Raw genomic sequence first — 19,033 nt, forward strand, 5'->3', positions numbered from 1 at the left:
CGAAATATTTATAAATAAATTATTCATGCATATGTTAATCGTTTCATTAATAGCCACACCAGAGGACTGTCCCACTATCCTGGAAGTGAAAGGTATACTGCCCTCAATGACTGAGGATAGTGTGAAGCTGTATTTTGAAAACAGGCGGAGAAGTGGTGGAGGAGAGGGAGAGGTGGTTAAGGTGGATATGAAGAAGGGGAAGAACAAGGCTCTGGTCTTCTTCAAAGATCCTGAAAGTAGGTGTACACTTTTAAAAGTTCGTATTAACACTTGGTAGTAATAACACTCGGAACCCCATCTACATAAAACAATACTACAGTGACAGGCAAATTAGTCCCTTGGATTTTTATCGGTGTAATATGGAAATAAAGGAGGCCATCGTTTTTTTAGCTGCAGAACGTATCCTCAAAATGAAGTCCCATCTGATTAACAAACAACGTGTGGAGGTGTTGGCTTACACGGAACCCCCCTGCCATACGTCCGCTGCTGCTGCTGATGATGATGATGATGACGATGATGAAGACGAAGAAGATGATGACAAACAAGAAGAGAGCACTATTGAAGTCCGGGGATTTAAACCTAATACAAACCCTGAAACTCTGGAACTTTACTTTGAAAACACTAATAGAAGTGGAGGCGGAACGGTGACAGGAAGTGAAAGGAAGGATGATGTCATCTTCATTACGTTTGAGTCTCCAGAAGGTAATCTTGACTCCTATGTTTTTGTAATACATAATTGACGATGTTAAATGATTTTCGATGTTTGTTTACAGAGAATGAACTGAAGGTGAGGTGAAATGTGGTTTAATAGTACGCGCGTGCGTGCGTGCGTGCGTGCGTGCGCGTGTGTGTGTGTGTGTGTGTGTGTGTGTGAGTGAGTGTATTTGAGTGTATGTGTATACATTGTGTGTTTTGTGAATGTGAACGTCAGTCCATGTATGTTTTGTCATATGTGTTGCGTGTGCCTTGGCCTTAACGCAATGTCGACGTGTGTATGTCTGTGCGTGCGTGTGTGCGTGCCTGCTTGTACAAGCCCGGTTTAATAGTACGAGCCAGATGAGATACCATGGCTCAGAATAACATGGATACCCTAGTCACTCATAATATGCTGACTCCAGCCTTGTCCCAGTCCTTGTTTTATCCCCGTAATGCCCCGTCAGGCAGGGTAACAAAAAGTACCATCTTTCGTTGTAATGCGTCGGGGAAACGAACCACACACCTCTGAGGACAGACCAGAGATTCAATTGAAGTCATTCCCAGACACATGCATATTATCCAAGCAGAGTCTGTTATGGGTCTGTAATGTAAAGCATGAGCTTTAATAAAGTGTTCAATGCAATTATTACACTATTTTCAATTATTATAACATGATTAATTAGAGGTCACATACTAATGGTCTTATCTAATACAACAATTATATCATCTTGTTTTACAAATTCATTATTTCTGTGTTCAGTGGTCCAAAATGTACTGAAAAGGAAACACCAGGTCGATGGAGCAAATCTGACACTGAAGTTACATCGCCCAATACCTTGCTACAAGAACAGGTTTCTTGTGACTGGCGTGAGCAGCACAACTAACAAGGAGAAATTAATGCTCCTTATGGAAGAACGGGCACGTGGAAGCATCGTTACTGATGTCCTGTATGGGGAAGAGCCCGGGAAAGCATTGGTAACTTTTGAGGATCACAATTTCCCAGGTAAGAGATAACATTATACATATTGTAGCGCAGCTACGTATAATCTACAAGAACTACAGTACATGTAGTTAGTCATGTGGTGTGTCTGCTTGGATTGGCAAAGAAATGGAATTTGGGCAAGAAGTTTATCTTAAGCTTCAAATAGCCTCTTCTCTTCCAATGATTTACCCACCTGAATCAGAAATATAAAGAGTCCAGTGAAACCTTCTCATCTGTTTCATATCAAGATCTATGCTTAAAGATTCGGAGTAACAATATCTATCCAAGACTGTATGACAAGTAGGATGACTTCCACTTTCCAAAAGTCAAATAGCAGTTCCATCCCTTGAGGTCTACATTTCAGAAACTTTGAGGTACAATCAAGCAGGCTCTTCCTATGAAGATTTCAAAGAGCGTCATACAACGCTTGCTTAAAAGTCCTTTGATCTGGCTTACATTTCAATATTCACGGCTTGAGTAAAGCTTTCCAAACGTTTTAAAGTAAACACATGGAGGACAAGTATAATGTTCGATACCGTTTGCAAGGTTACTTTACCGTATGTTCCCGTGGTTATTTTTTAGATGAACAATCTATGAATGAATATTGCCTTTGCAATTTTTGTTCCACCGGTGCCACCTGTAGGGAATTATACGCTCACCTTTTCGCGAACAGGGGGCACGTGTGGCCCTGTCGTCTAAGGCGCCGAGATTCGCTGTGCAGAATTGCGTCCCTTGGGCACGCCAGAAACCTGTGATTGTGGGTTCGAATCCCGGTTCACCCCGATTATGTTTCTAGGTTTGTCAGCACCATACCCATGCTCGTGGGTTTCACCGAAGTGGTAAACGTCCGAGACCTGCATCACTTCGGGCTTTCCTCCCACATTAAGCTGACACGCCGCGATATAACTAATACTGCTGCGTTAAACCCAACTCACTCACTCAATATTCGCGAACGCCTTGTATCATCACTATTTGGTAGTGATTCATAAGCACATGCTTATAAGATAGTCGAAATCGTACAATCGACTCGAGATTTATTATGAATAAGGAAATGGTTTAATTTAGTTTATCCATGTCATTGTAACATTGAAGTGATTCATACAACAGATGCCCACCTAGTTGTGTTCAAATTAAGACGAAAGCTCATGTTTTCCCTTTTTCGTTATTACAACACTATTCTAACATCGTTACAAGTGTAACGGGTAACACTAATATCTGTACCTGAGGAGAAAATCTGTGAGGGGGTTTAACGTCGCGTTCACGATTATTACATCTTTATAACAACGTGTATGCACGTGTGTGTGCATTTGCGCGTGCGTGCGTGTGTGTGTTTGTACGAGTTCAGACTGATGTCAGTTGTATAGTGCTAGCCAACTGATATATCATGCCGCAGTTTAACATGGATACCCTACTCAGAAACAAGATACTTACTTCGAGCCGACCAGTTCTTGATTTAACTAGGCAGGGTAACAACAAACACCATATTGTGGTATGATGTGCCTTGCTGGTAGACACTGTCCACGAGACCAAGAGACATATTAAAGATGAAAATAGATAGATTATGAAACATTTAAATGAACTCAACGTCAAGCTATCTACGACCGCCTCCATGGTCTAGTGGTAGAGCGTCCACCCGGAGAGCGGAAGGTCCGGGGTTGAATCCCCGGCCGCGTCATACCAAAAGACGTTAAAAGATGGTACTTGTTGTTTCCATGCCTGGCGCTCGGCATTTAGGGGCTAAAACAAGGACTGGTCGGCTCGGAGTCAGTATACTGTGTCTGAGAGGGGTATTCATGTTAAACATGGTATCTCAGTCTGCTAGCACTATAAATCGGCACGGTATCTCAGTGTGCTAGCACTATAAATCGGCATCAGTCCGGACTAGTACAAGCAGCCACACACACACACGTGCATGCACGTCGCTATATAAGTGCAATAATCTTTGACGCGACGTTAAACCCAATTTCACCTCACCTCAATCTATGTACAAGTGTAAACAACATTCTATCGGTATCGTTTGATAGTAATTAACAATTATAGCTTCCTTATCATCTCACCTTTCAGACTTCGAAAGATTGCAAGAAGAGTGCAGGAGAAGGAAGTCTGGCGGACAACACATCATGGTTCATAAAGTACCTGTATGTGACAGTGTGGTTGTAAGGGGACTGAAGGCAGAGTCGACTGAAGACACTGTGCAATTATACTTTGAAAATATAAGATCTGGCAACACTGATGGAATCCCAGCTACAGCCTCCTTGCACAATGGTGATGGGTATTGCATTGTCAAGTTTGAGGATTATAGAGGTAATTTAAATTTCATCTGTTCGATGTAGTGAGTGAATTCGTATGGTTTAACGTAACTTTGGGAAGCATTTTAGTTATGTGTCTGCGTGTCAGCTTTATGTGGAGGAAGCCCGAAGTGATGCATGTCTTAGATATTTACCACTGGTGAAACCCTCAAAGGAATATAGAAATATAATCAAGCTGTCGGCTGGGCCACCCATGCCCAAAAAAATAGAAAACACATCGAGACATCACTACCAATATATCAGTACAGCCATACCGTGAGTGAGTGAGTGGGTGAGTGAGTATGGGTTTACGCCGTTTTTAGCAATATTCCTGCAGTATCACGGCCGGGGACATCAGAAATGGGCTTCACACGTGGTACCCATGTCGGGAATCGAACCTGGGTATTCGGCGTGCCATACCGCCTGGCATGGGTACAATGTAGCACGTGATGATGACTAGCTTAATTGAGAACTTCTCAACTTAATTATTGCCCTCAGCTGACTGTGCCAACCAGGGCCCCTTGCCTGGTGTGATATGATTGGCTTATTTTATATGAATTATGCATTTATGTGTTATGACTTTCAAACATCTCGTACATGTATTATATGAAATGTTGATAGTGAAGCGAATGCTTGGAGTCCTCTGAGTGTTTAAAGGATTGCAGTCCTATCCATATTTTGACTGTTTACAAAGCGTGAAGATCCGGGTAAGAATAGGTCTTCAGCAATCCATGCTTGCCGTAAAAGGCGACTATGCTTGTCGTAAAAGACGATTAACGGGATCGGGTGGTTAGGCTCGCTGACTTGGTTGATGCATGTCATAGTATCCCAATTTCGTCAATCACTGGATTGTCTGGTCCAGATTCGTTTATTTACAGACCGCCGTCATGTAGTTGGAATATTGCTGAGTGCAACTGTTTACTTTCTTGTATTCTCTGAGCAATAATGCCAACTTTGGCGTGAGACTCGATTTCTGATATACTGTGGAGTAAAACACTATTTATAATCTCTCTATGATTACGGCGTGTCAGCTCAAAGCCGGACGTGGTGTAGGTCGGGTGCACCTGGATTCGAACCCATAATCATGTTTCTGAGGTGCCAAAGGGACGCAAAACTGCGCAGCGAGTTGCGGAGCCTGAAACGATTGCGACACCCGTGCTCCCATATGGTATAGGTAGAATTGGTAGGGGTAATAAAATATGCATGTTCTGACACCTTTCCAACAACATGGGCCATGGCGGGATTATATCAGCAACAACCCCATACCCGATACCCTGCTGTGTCATCAAAGTTCGATGCAACAGAACTTTTGCTGCATCATCAATAAAATCATATATATTTCATTTATTGATCTAACTTCAGTCTGAAATCAGATGAATATGTGTTTTCTGGTTTCAGCCATAGATAAAATCCTTCCAAAGCAACACACGATTGGTGGTGCAAAACTGACTGTGACGCTTTACATGGAATGTCTTGGACTAGGCAGTGAGGATACGGATGGATCTTGGTACACACAACCAAAAACATTTACTGTTCAAGACCTTGACGAAACCAAATGTAGGTTTCTGCAAAACTCAAAGACCGATGAGGAGGAGCTGAAACGGGGACTGAAAGAGCGACATGCCGAAATCATATGGCTCTCTGTCTTTTCTGCAACGATGACATGCACGCTCAACAAGGATGCCCCAAATGCTGTCAAGTTAGCAAAATCTTGGAAAAAAGACACAGAGGACTATCTGAAAGGTTTTATTGATCAATTTAAAACTGAAGAATTTACAACCCTTGAACAGATGTGGGGGGATGTGAAGAAGAATTTGACCGATATCCCCAAGTCAAAGTCTGTTCTCGTTGATATGTCTGATGCAGAACATAAGGTGATAGTAGTCGGTCATGCCAGAGAAGTACAGCAAGTCGGTACCAAAGTGAAGGAAACTGTAGAAGGCGTAGAGAACGAATTCAAAAGAAAACAGAAGGAGATTACTGAGCCCATCAAATATTTGAAGCCACTTCAGCTCCAGCTCCTTGTGATGGATGGCTATGTAGCAGATATTGGGAAGCGGTATCCTGCAGATTTGAAAGTGACCGTCAATGTCGAACAAAACGAGATGATTTTCAAAGGTCAAGTGAACGAAATCAACGAGTGTAAAGTTTTAATGTATGAGAGATGTACGAGTTACAGTTCACACAGACTTACACTTTCCCAGGGACTGGTTTCCTTTCTAGATCAAAAGGACGTGAAGGCTATGGTCATGAACAAACTGAAGGATAAGAAGATCACTGGAGTATGGGATATTGAGAGCAAAAATGAAACTGTAATTGTCATGGCAACGACGGAAGAAAATGGTGCTTCTCTAGGGCGAACGCTCAAAGAGATGATCGTAGAGCATCATGAGCCAATTGATGAAGAAAATACCTCCCTTTTGTCTACTGACAAGTGGACAGCCTTTCAAAAAGCAACAGTGGACAGATATGGCAGTTTTGTGAGTCTAAACATTGACCGGAACGCCTCCCATGTTGTAATTGTTACCTTTGACAACACAATTAATGAAATCAAAGAGGAGGTTCGCAACTTTATCCTACAGAACTCGGTGTATAGGAAGATTGTGAAAATGCCCAGCCCAGTCTACAGATTCCTACGTGTGTATAGAGAAAGCGAGCTCGATGATATTAGCCATGCCATGGTGAAACTGGACTACAAATCGACACCACAACAGATAACAGTTAGTGGCTGCCAGGAGGCCCTTACCAAAGGTGTGCAGGATTTGACAAGTCTTGCAAAGAAGGTAATTTATAAGAAACACACCCTCAGGAAGTCTGGGATCGGAAGGTTCATCAATTCTGAGATTGGGAAAAGATACATTGGCTCAACAGAGAAAGAGAGTCAATGTATCATAGAAACGTCATTTGATGAATCAGTCAAAGTAAGAGTCGAAACGATTGGCGTAATACCTGCCTCAGTCTCTTCTTCACCACGGGGTAGAAACCCAACTGGGACCAGAGTTATCGCTAGCTGTGACATAGACTCGAAAAGAAGGCTTGATGTTGTCATAGGTGACATCACAGCTATGGAGGTTGACGTCATCGTCAATGCAGCTAACAACAGGTTAGATCACATTGGAGGATTGGCAAAAGACATAGCAAATAAGGGTATGTATATTGTTTTTATTTGATGCTTTTATAATGTATATTTGCTGTGATAGGACATGATTAATTCAACCATACAAACAACTTGTTGTGATTCTGTCAATATACACAACCTCATAACAATACCAGGCAATTTCAAGGATTCCTACATCTTCACATCGAGTTTACAATTAACATAATGTTATCAGGTGGACCTACAATTCAACGGGAGAGTGATGAATACACTAAGAACAAGGCTTTGAGAGCGGGGGATGTTGTAACTACTGGTGCAGGACGTCTCCCCTGTAAAATGGTTGCCCATGCCGTCGGTCCGTGTTGGTCTGGTGGTCATGCTGGGGAGGAAGGAGACCTGAAAGATGCCATCATGTTAAGCATGGAGAAGACAGACAGACATGGATACAAGTCTATTGCGTTACCTGCTCTTAGTGCTGGAATATTTGGGTACCCAGGAAATCTTGCTACAAGGTTAGATCAAGACTGAATGGTGTCGTCTAGATTTGTGTCTTTACAAAGTATACCTCACAAATGCATTATGTCTAAAAGAACGTCACGAATTGCCTTTTAGTTTGTTCAATTAACTAAAATAGAGAATATTTCAAAACGTTTGACATGTATGTTGTTGGAGTGAGTGAGTGAGTCAGTGAGTGATGTGGGTTTACGCCACTTTGGTATTCCAGTTATATCATTTATGTGCTTGGGAACGTTCAGGTGAATGAGATATGCATTCATGTCAATGAAGTTGTGTATGTCATTCGTACATGACACTTACGTTCATCAAGTCAAATCAACCTTGCCATCAACTGGAAACGCTGAACCCATTGAAATCCTCAAGTGTATGTTAGTCTCGTAAATGAGAAACCACATTTTAACTCATATGCACATACTATTCTAATGCTATTTTTATAACAAATAATAAGAAAATATGCACACGAATGGTGTGTTTTCGGGACGCTATTGCAGGAACATCTAACTACATTCAATATCTGATGTATCAATATCTTTATTACTAGATGATTAGTTCCATGTCTCTTTTCAGGCACATTGTTGAGGCCATTAAGAAATTCTTCACTCTGGAGAGTCCAAACAGCGGCGTGACGAATGTGTTCCTGATTGACATGAGCGGGAAAACCACCCAGCTGTTTGCCGAGGCTCTACAGTTCGTGTTCTGTGATCGAAGAGTGGCGCTGACACAGAGCAACAATACAACTGATTCACGCCCTCCAATAGCTACAAAACCCAAACCAGTCACTGGTGGTGTCCGTAAATATTTTTTGGAGTTGTTCGAAGCTTAAGATATGTAATATAACATGAGAGCTCTTTTTCTAGTGGTCTAGTTGATACAGCGTCTTTCCAGAGTGCGTATGGTCGGTGGTTCAATCCCCTGGTGTTTCATACCTAAAGACGTTAAAAGATGGTACTTGTTGTTACCCTGCATGGTGCTCAGCATTAATGGAATATAACAAGTACTGCTCAGCCTGGAGTCAGTATACTGTGTCTGAGTGGGGTCTTCATGATATACGCCAGCATGTTATCTTAGTTGCCTGGCACTATAAAATGGGCATTAGTCCAGACTAGTACCAGCAGCTACGAACAGATGCATGCCCATAGCTGTATAAGCGCAATAATCTAGAAGGCTAAACCTCATTCCACCACACACCCTCTTTCTCTCTCAACTATGAGTTATTTAACTATTGAGTTACTTGGGCTTTTTAAAGCTGTTTTTGACGGTATTCAGTGTTTAATAATTACACCTACGAGCATAGTCACGGTTCTGGCAACCCAAGGTTGTCTTTATGAGTTACCTTCACTTAGAATGTGCACACAAGTCAGTGTTTGTGGCACTCAGGGTGCTTACAGACAATTCCCTGTCTGACATCATGTTACTTGAATATTGATTTGATTAGTACATGGCTGTGTTTCTTTCTCTCACAAGGTGTCCTTCCAACTCAAGGACAGAAAGCATCTTCACACAGCAAAGTGACAATTGTCAAAGGCGAAATTGCGAAACAAAAAGTAAGTATGGTATATTAAGTGCTAAGCTGTGTAATATGATGATCGCTCTGTCTTGTGTAGTGCGTGTCTTTCAATTGCAATGCTTTGCGTGATGTATTAGAGTCTTAAATGGATGATGAAGTGAAGGAACAGTAATAAGGGTACTCATGTTGGCATCTACATTAAGCTTTCCTAATCAATATAAACGGTCTTGCTATTGTGTTGCTACAGTAAGTCAACCAAGATGTTATCTGATCATTGAAATTGTAGATATACACAGAAACACGCCCTAGCACCTTCTTTTTTATTTCATATTATAGCAGTCTTAAAGTGTTTGTAATCAGCAAGCATTTTCAATAGGCTGATGCTATCATAAACTCAACGTCCAACAACCTTGATCTTAACAACGGAGCTGTGTCCAAGTCGATCCTGAAAGCTGCAGGGAACACAATACAGGATGAGCTGTCAGTGAAGTATCCCCAAGGAATAAAGCCGGGAGATGTTGCTGTCAGTTCTGGAGGAGACTTGGGATGCCGTGTGTATCATGCCTGTCTGTCCACTGCAAGTGCCTCTAGTTCTGATGTAAGTTAACCCAGTTATTTTTGTATCTCTGAATCTGAAGCGTCTTTTGTAACCAACAATTCAGCCGTTTTGGTTTATTAGCCTGATAAAGTTAAGTGAGCTTATGTCGTGTCCTGTTTTGACCAGTGGCTATCATTCGTCGTCCGTCGTAAACATCTTCTCCTTGGAAACCATTCCAGTGAAACTGAACTTTTTATATGCTTCTTCCCACCAATGACAGCCCAATTTGTTCAAGAGCTAATCTGATTTTCACTTTGGCCGTCTCGTTAGCCATATTGGCAAAGCTATTTATTGTCATTATTCAAACATGTTCTTTCATAATAAAATAAAATTTGGTATACGTTTAGTTAGCAGTGGTGCTCCAAACATAGGTTCCTTTTTCACGATATTCAAAACTTTGATCCTATTTTTTACACTTTGACCATGCCTGTAAATTCGTAAAGCTCGTAAAGCTTCACACTTGAAACATCATCTCCTCAGTGACCACACCCCAATTTTTTCAAGAGGCTCGAATCCTATCTGACATAGCAACCATATCAAGAATCTATTTGTGGACATTCATGAAAGATGGTATTTGTTAAGATGGTATGTATTTTTCTCCATATTGCCTTTCCCCTGAACAGGTACTTCAGAATATCATTCTGAAGTGTTTGCAAACAGCTTCTGATGACGGATGCCGAACCATTGCCTTCCCAGCCCTAGGCACAGGGAACCTGGGCTATGCACCTGACTTCGTGGCTCAGACTATGTACACAGTTGTCAATAACTTTCAAGAGAGAAGCACCTCACTGGAAGAAGTTCGAGTAGTGATTTATCCATCAGACAAACAAGTCATCCAGGTAAGAGATAACACATAATTACAGCATTATTATTATTATTATTATTATTATTATTATTATTATTATTATTATTATTATTATTATTATTATTATTCCATCATTCCAAACTGACTTTCGCGTGAGATGTAGTATGGGTGTGATCAAACATATTTCCATGTGTTAGAAAACAACACCTGATGACAAATGACGAACCATTGCGTTACTAACCCTTGACATTGGGAACTTTGGCTCTGCAACTGATTTCATGGTTCAGACTATGTACACAGTTGCAAAGGAGATAAGGCTGTAATTGCATTCTATCACAACGCTTTGCGTGTCATTGTGAGTTTGTGACGTCACCAGTTACCATAAAAAGGTCGAAGATTCATGCGGGATGACCTGATAGAATCTCACACTCATACTGTTATTAAAAGACACTCGATGGAGATTCTTAATCTTAAACAAGGAATATATTTTATTTTGTGTTATTTCTGTACTCAAAGAGTATGTATGTGTTTTCTTTTTCAATCCTTCACAAAGGCCTTTGAAAAGTATAAAAGACTAATGGAGACAGGAGAGATAACTGAGCCAGCAGTTGGGATAAAGGATCGCCGTTCTTTCTTTGAACAACTGAACACTGAAGGTATGCAGAGACTTTTGTTTTCTCGGTTGAGGGAAACCATTTCTTGTTCTTTTGTTGAAATAGGGACAGTATCTCGTTCATTAAATTGTTCAGTTATATTTGAATACATACATTTTAACTTGTATTGAAGATTCATGGGTATCCGAGACTGAATCGGACGGACTTCAGATTGGACGGCTAAACGTTCAGATCAAACAAGGGGACATAACCAAGGAGGACGCTGACTGCATCGTCAACAGTACAAACCCTGACCTGGACCTACAAAGAGGTAAAACAAGAGCGGGTTGACGCTGTAGATCAGTAGTAGTTTGTATTGCTTGTTACCGTTAAACTGTTAGAAGGATATCTCGCTTTATAACACAGCTGTGATGTGTTCAGTTGTGAAAACCGTTTAGTATCTACTGCAATGAAACTGGAACGTCTTGGATCTGAAGACGTGTTGGGCCATGGTATAACTTGTTTATGGTATAGAACTGAAAAAAAATTGAACATTCAATTTCGTAATCGTCTTCTCGGTAATCTGAAACACTGATATAATATGTACAACTATAGTTGGATTCAGATTGCAGATTGCATTCGGCTCGTGTTGTACTTGGCTGGGATATGTTTGTGAGATGTTTGCATGTGTTTGTGTGATGTTTGCATGTGTTTATGAGATGTTTGCTTGTGATTGTGAGATGTTTGTATGTGATTGTGAGATGTTTGCTTGTGATTGTGAGATGTTTGCTTGTGATTGTGAGATGTTTGCTTGTGTTTGTGTGATGTTTGCTTGTGATTGTGTGATGTTTGCTTGTGATTGTGAGATGTTTGCTTGTGTTTGTGTGATGTTTGCATGTGATTGTGAGATGTTTGCATGTTTGTGTGATGTTTGCATGTTTGTGTGATGTTTGCTTGTGTTTGTGAGATGTTTGCATGTGATTGTGAGATGTTTGCTTGTGATTGTGAGATGTTTGCTTGTGTTTGTGAGATGTTTGCTTGTGATTGTGAGATGTTTGCTTGTGTTTGTGTGATGTTTGCACGTGTTTGTGAGATGTTTGCATGTTTGTGAGATGTTTGCATGTGTTTGTGATTGGTGCCACCTCCGGGGTAAGATGTGCTCACCTTTTCGCCAACACCTTTTATCAACACTAGTTCGTAGTGATTCTTTTGTTATAAACTGCGGGCAGAAGGAAGTACACGCATTCTAAATGTTATCAAAACGTTACTGGTCTGAAAACACTCGCCGAAACACTGCAAACTAAAGGTAAAAAATACATAGAGGTTATCACGCGAGTGTGTTTGGGGATGGTAAATATCCTGTATTAGGAATAAACATTGTATTTAGCGAGCCTTGGCGAGCTAAATACATAGTGTTTATTCCTAATACAGGATATTTACCATCCCCGAACACACAAGCGTGATAACCTCTTTATCATATAATGTCATTCTTTAATTCTGTGCTTCAAAATCGCTTTCCCTCTCTCACAAACATTAACCGAAACATTGCGAGTTTTCCTGGAATGCGCGCATTAATATTTATTACGTCACAGGGTAAGTGATGTGTCAGTCGGACAGTGACAGTAGCCAATATAGTTCCAACTGAAATCTATTTCTTATGCAGTGGCGAAGCAACATAAACGCAAAACAACAATTGTTTTTAATTGCCTTTCGCGGCAATCCATCGGTCTGTCCGCTAGAGTAACTGCCCTTTGTCAAAGGGAAGCTACTCTAACCCTAGTCTATGAGACGTCACGGCCACGGTCAGACGTTGTTGACAGTCGGTCTGTCCTGTCATAACGTATGAAGTGTAGTCAGATGTACACACAGCGACAAAACGAACAAGGTAACAATTCAAATATATTTCGGCCAAATCCAACTATTTTAATTTGTGGAGCAGGTTTCAAGCCGCCGAGATCTACAAGCACAGATATGGCTACTGATCCCGCTTGGCTAGGCCTCGTGCCCTCGAAAAATTGTTTCGAAATTTATATCTCCAAAGTTGCCAAAACTTATAAAATAGCAATTATCCCTGTAGTTTATCCAGATTCCCGATGGTTAATTCTGACTCGATCGCCGAATGACGAGGGCGACGCCATGATTGTTTATGAACAGTGAAAGTAGTCCCTACTTGACCTTTGATATTTGCATCTCTATCCGCATATGACCCCAACGGATATCGTTTTTATCCGTTGGCTTTATCCTGCCGAGAAACCTACCCATTATATGATAAAACATGATACCCGTATCAAATACATCACCATCGAATAGCAATTTCGTGTTTTATCCACTATAAAACTTTGTTGTATACTCTCTTTTGCCCGGCAGTTTAGTCAGCATTGTACAGTGGGTTTATGTAGAGATGTCATTTGTGATTATGGAAATGTTTGTGCATCCTCTCTTCAATACCCTTCTTAGGGGATGGAATGCAGATTATATACTTAATTTACAAAAAGGTACTGTGTGTTCCCAAATATACCTGTTTGCAACTGTGCCTTGGCGCTATTTCTATATTCCAACTTCTGTATTTGCGGATGGGATGAAACTTATACACTTAATTAAAAAAATAATTATGTAGAAGATATTTGAAATTGGTGCATGCTATTGTTGAACATCAAATATTCAAATAGTTCTTTGTGCTTAAGTATTTCAATACTCAAATCTTTCAGTATTAACAAGCTCCGACGCATGTTGCTCATTTTGAATGTTAAAAACTATATAACCGTGATATTACTTTATAACTTTATTATAATCTGTTTAGATTTGGGCCTAGAAACAGCACATACTTTACTGTCTTGTTGCTCCCTAGTAGGGATTTCGGGGTAGACTAGGTCCCAAACAAAATGCAACCTAAAGGGATTGGCGACAAAAGGGATCGGGTAGTCATGACTTGGTTGATTGCGATAGTGTGGGACAATGGTCATAATTTCGATCACTGGATTGTCTGGTCCAGACTTTATTACTTACAGAAACGCCGTCATATATCTGGTATATTGAGCATCGTTAGACAAGAAAAGTCAATAAATAGTGAGCCTATTTGCACATATTGACATATTGAATATTTCCACGATTTTCTGTTCCAGGTGCTGTGTCCGTAGCTATCGCCACAGCATGCGGAAAAGACATGACGTCACAGTGCAAAATGAAAGGTAAGGAACAAGTGCTTGTTTGGAAAAACAACGAGAATCGTTTTACATTCAAAAACAAGTATTCTTTGTAACTTGAATATGTGGTTCAATACAATAAATAGTTATGAAAAGGCTCGGTTTAATATAGCAGCTATTGGCGTTATGTGAAGTGCTGTTGGAGTTATAGGAAGACAATTAGCAACAATTGGGTCAGATGTTCCACACGTTCTGTACCATAATACAAGGACTCAAATAAACTAACAAAAAGTCTGTGAAATCTTTTATTACATATAACATTTCTCTCCTCCAAAATAACAGTTGTCCTGTTAACTTGCTAGACGTTTTTTCTAACCTAGATTGGTGGCACGGGTGGCCTAGTCGTCTAAGGCGCCGCGATTCGCTGTGCGGAGTTGCGTCCCTTGGGCAAGCCAGAAACCTATGATTGTGGCTTCGAATCCCGGTTTCTAGGTTTGTCAGCACCATAACCGTGCTCGTTGGTTTCACCGAAGTGTTAAACGTCTGACACCTGCATCACTTCAGGCTTTCCTCCCACATTAAGCTGACACGCCGTGATATAACTGGAATACTGTTAAAAGCGGCGTTACACCCAACTCACTCACTCACTCTAACCTAGATTGGTTTCGGTCTCATAACCTACATTTATTCCACACTCATGGTGCAGGACTACGATGTACATTCAGGTTCCACCTATAAATTTGTCACTCATCTTTTGCACCTCTATTATACCCCTGTTAACAATCTCTAAATACCATTGGTTAATCTGGACCACGTGACGAAACAACACATTTCAATGTCGACCCCCGAAATCATGTGACTGACACAGACCTCGAATATTGACTCGTCACATGACCAGTTTTGATCACATGTGATGAATATTGACTCGTCTGCTAGAAAACAACGAACAATTCACGGTTCGCAGCTAAGTTACTGTAATGAAATACAGGACGTTTTAAAGACTTCATCAACTTTTAAGTGAATTTCGGTATAACAAAGCGATAGAATATTTTGGACGAGGTAAAAATGCGAAAATAAGGACCCTCGGAAGCGACCGCTTCAGCGAGTCTGGCCACCAAAAGGGTTGGGTCCTAGGATCTTTGTTTTCGCACAGTGACCTCGTCAAGAGTAACTTTTTGTATAAGATTGCGTTGATGTCAGCGAAAAAAGGCGACTTTGGGATTGTGTAAGATACATTATGAATACTGAGAAACTCATATTACCTTTTTATATTGAGAAACTCATAGTAATATTTATACTGACAAACACAAATCACTCATAGTAATATTTATACTGAGAAGCACATAGTAATATTTATATTGAGAAACTCTTAGTACTATGTACATTGAGAAACTCTTAGTACAATGTATACTGAGACATTCATAATACTGTGTATATTGAGAAACTCTTAGTACTATGTATATTGGGAAACTCATAATACTATGTATATTGAGAAACTCATAATACTATGTATATTGAGAAACTCATAATACTATGTATATTGAGAAACTCATAGTAATATTTATACTGACAAACACAAATCACTCATAGTAATATTTATATTGAGAAACTCTTAGTGCAATGAATATTGAGAAACTTTAAGCTGCGGCTCCTGTAGTAAGTCAGCCATGTTCATACACACAGGTGTGATCGGCTGCGGCTCCTGTAGTAAGTCAGCCATGTTCATACACACAGGTGTGATCACCTGCGCCTCCTGTAGTGATTCAGCCATGTTCATACACACAGGTGTGATCAGCTGCGCCTCCTGTAGTAAGTCAGCCATGTTCATACATACAGGTATAAATAGCTGCGCCTCCTGTAGTGAGTCAGCCATGTTCATACATACAGGTGCGATCAGCTGCGCCTCCTGTAGTAAGTCAGCCATGTTATACACACAGGTGTGATCAGCTGCGCCTGCTGTAGTAAGTCAGCAATGTTTATACATACAGATGTGATCGTCTGCGCCTCCTGTAGTAAGTCAGCCATGTTCATACACACAGGTGTGATCGACTGCGCCTCCTGTAGTAAGTCAGCCATGTTCATACATACATATGTGATCGGCTGCGGCTCCTGTAGTAAGTCAGCCATGTTTATACAAACAGATGTGATCAGCTGCGCCTCCTGTAGTAAGTCAGCCATGTTCATACACACAGATGTGATCAGCTGCGCCTCCTGTAGTAAGGCAGCCATGTTCATACACACAGGTGTGATCGGCTGCGCCTCCTGTAGTAAGTCAGCCATGTTCATACATACAGATGTGATCGGCTGCGGCTCCTGTAGTGAGTCAGCCATGTTCATACACACAGATGTGATCAGCTACGCCTCCTGTAGTAAGTCAGCCATGTTCATACATACAGGTATAAATAGCTGCGGCTCCTGTAGTGAGTCAGCCATGTTCATACACACAGATGTGATCAGCTGCGCCTCCTGTAGTAAGTCAGCCATGTTCATACACACAGGTGTGATCAGCTGCGCCTCCTGTAGTAATGTCCACCATGTTCATACATACAGGTGTGATCAGGTGCGCCTCCTGTAGTAAGTCAGCCATGTTCATACACACATGTGTGATCAGCTGCGGCTCCTGTAGTGAGTCAGCCATGTTCATACACACAGATGTGATCAGCTGCGCCTCCTGTAGTAAGTCAGCCATGTTCATACACACAGATGTGATCAGCTGCGCCTCCTGTAGTAAGTCAGCCATGTTCATACACACAGATGTGATTAGCTGCGGCTCCTGTAGTATGTCAGCCATGTTCATACAAACAGATGTGATCAGCTGCGCCTCCTGTAGTGAGTCAGCCATGTTCATACACACAGGTGTGATCAGCTGCGCCTCCTGTAGTAAGTCAGCCATGTTCATACACACAGATGTGATCAGCTGCGGCTCCTGTAGTAAGTCAGCCATGTTCATACATACAGGTATAAATAGCTGCGGTTCTCCATGAAAAATATATGCAGTGTGTGTTCTAGGCAAATAGTGTGTTATACAAAGATATCTACGCTGCAACATCTTTCTCCGGTAAAAACGTGCGTGTGTTTATGGAAATTCGATAATTCCAAAGACTGATCAGAACCATACTTTATATATAGTGTACGAAATGAGGCAGAACGGTGTTGTCAGCACGACAGCGAAAGGTCTGAAGTGTAACTACGTCCTACATGTGGCGGGGGACCATTTTGGCAATGACTGGAAGAAAGTTGTCCTCACATGTTTGAGAGAGGCAGACGAATTGGGTGATGCGCGCTCAATTGCCCTTCCGGTCCTTGGAACAGGTAGGTTCAAGTTATTTTTTTCAAGTTAATAATGAAATAAGGATAATTTGGTGTTCAATGAATGAATATGTACCGTGCTAATATACCTATATTTATTCATATATATTAATGTTTCGTTCCCAAATATACTACAAGTCAACTATAGGTCACTGTATTGTGAGTGAATGAGTGATTGAGTGATTTATTAAGTGCGTGTCATTTTACGCCACTTTAATAAGTATTCTAGCAATATCATGGCGGGGACACCAGAAAAACTGCTTTACATTTTGTACCCATGTGGGGAGTCGAACACTTTAACCACTAGCCTACCCAAACCACCCTTAATAGTTTATGCTAATTATGATAACAATACCGTCACTTAATGCCACCAGGTTCTGGTCACGTCAACCCTCAAGAAATATCCGAGATCATGGTTCATGCCTTTGCCGAGTTCGAGCCTCAAGCATCCAACCTGACAGATGTACGGGTGGTTGTGTTCCAGAAGTCAATGTTTCTCACAATTTCGTCTCAGATGAAGGAATCAGTGAAATCATTGAATCAACAATCCACCATACGAACACCTAAAACAGGTAAGAAATAAGAGCGGGACTATTTGTCAATATTTGATATAGGATTTATTCCTTTGAACTTTCCTGTAACGTAGGATGGGGAGTGAGTGAGTGTGGTTTTACGCCGCTTTTAGCAATATTTCAGCAATATCACGGCGGGGGACACCAGAAATGGGCTTCACACATTGAACCCATGTCTGGAATCGAACCCGGGTCTTCGGTGTGACGAAGGCTATCCGACCGCTCCTTAACGTAGGATGGAGTCATTTTCACAGGTAAGTAACATGTTTCTTGTAATTCATTGTCAGTGTGTTAGTCAATACCAGGATAAAGATAAAGTACTTTATAGTGCCATAAGCACCAGGTAACATCAATGTATTAATAACACTGAATCAATAAATCAACATTTGTCTACTAACAAGAACGGGGTGTCGCCTTTACGATACCTGTGATGTCAAGACGGTAGTGGGTAGTTAGTTGTATTATATATACTGTTTATATTCAGGAGTCAGTAATAATTAAGGATCAAAATGACTCCACATGCAGTATCACAAACAAATATTGAACGTCAACGTCAGATACTGATCAGTCTCGATTATCTGTCGAAACAGATTCCACTGGTCGTCATTGGCAAAATAGTTTTAAACTTGTTTTAAATAGGTCACTGAAAATCAGGTATACATTTACCGCGAGTACAAGTGTATAAAATATTAATACTATCAACAGAAATTCATTTTCACGTCAGAGATACTCTAGACAATCAATACTGAAATGATTGCAATGTTTACTGGTTGCTCCAGTCTCAATTAGAAAATGTGACACCTTATGTTCCTGTTCTTATCGTTGATAAACATCTCTAGTTTCTTGGGTTTTTTTAGGTAACGTCTTGATGATATGATGAGACACTGATTGTTGTAAATTCAATTTTCCAGGCAAACTGATCATAGG

General features: G+C 40.9%; 1 protein-coding gene across 3 annotated transcripts in view; it reads left to right on the forward strand.

The window, feature by feature from the left end:
• The window catches only part of LOC125377720 (protein mono-ADP-ribosyltransferase PARP14-like), a 46,946-nt gene that overhangs the window by 15,870 nt on the left and 12,043 nt on the right, over positions 1-19,033 (forward strand). For all 3 annotated transcript variants that reach the window (XM_048391769.1, XM_048391770.1, XM_048391771.1), the window contains exons 4-18: positions 54-236; positions 391-702; positions 1,457-1,699; positions 3,743-3,982; positions 5,365-7,113; positions 7,299-7,575; positions 8,147-8,370; positions 9,044-9,123; positions 9,463-9,684; positions 10,308-10,523; positions 11,043-11,145; positions 11,276-11,413; positions 14,205-14,270; positions 17,355-17,537; positions 17,909-18,106. In XM_048391769.1, the coding sequence (XP_048247726.1) occupies positions 54-236; positions 391-702; positions 1,457-1,699; positions 3,743-3,982; positions 5,365-7,113; positions 7,299-7,575; positions 8,147-8,370; positions 9,044-9,123; positions 9,463-9,684; positions 10,308-10,523; positions 11,043-11,145; positions 11,276-11,413; positions 14,205-14,270; positions 17,355-17,537; positions 17,909-18,106 (4,434 nt within the window). The remainder of the gene's footprint in view (positions 1-53; positions 237-390; positions 703-1,456; positions 1,700-3,742; positions 3,983-5,364; positions 7,114-7,298; positions 7,576-8,146; positions 8,371-9,043; positions 9,124-9,462; positions 9,685-10,307; positions 10,524-11,042; positions 11,146-11,275; positions 11,414-14,204; positions 14,271-17,354; positions 17,538-17,908; positions 18,107-19,033) is intronic.

This window comes from Haliotis rufescens, unplaced genomic scaffold (assembly GCF_023055435.1).
Source record: "Haliotis rufescens isolate VD_foot unplaced genomic scaffold, xgHalRufe1.0.p SCAF_97, whole genome shotgun sequence".
Classification (NCBI taxonomy): Eukaryota; Metazoa; Mollusca; class Gastropoda; order Lepetellida; family Haliotidae; genus Haliotis; species Haliotis rufescens.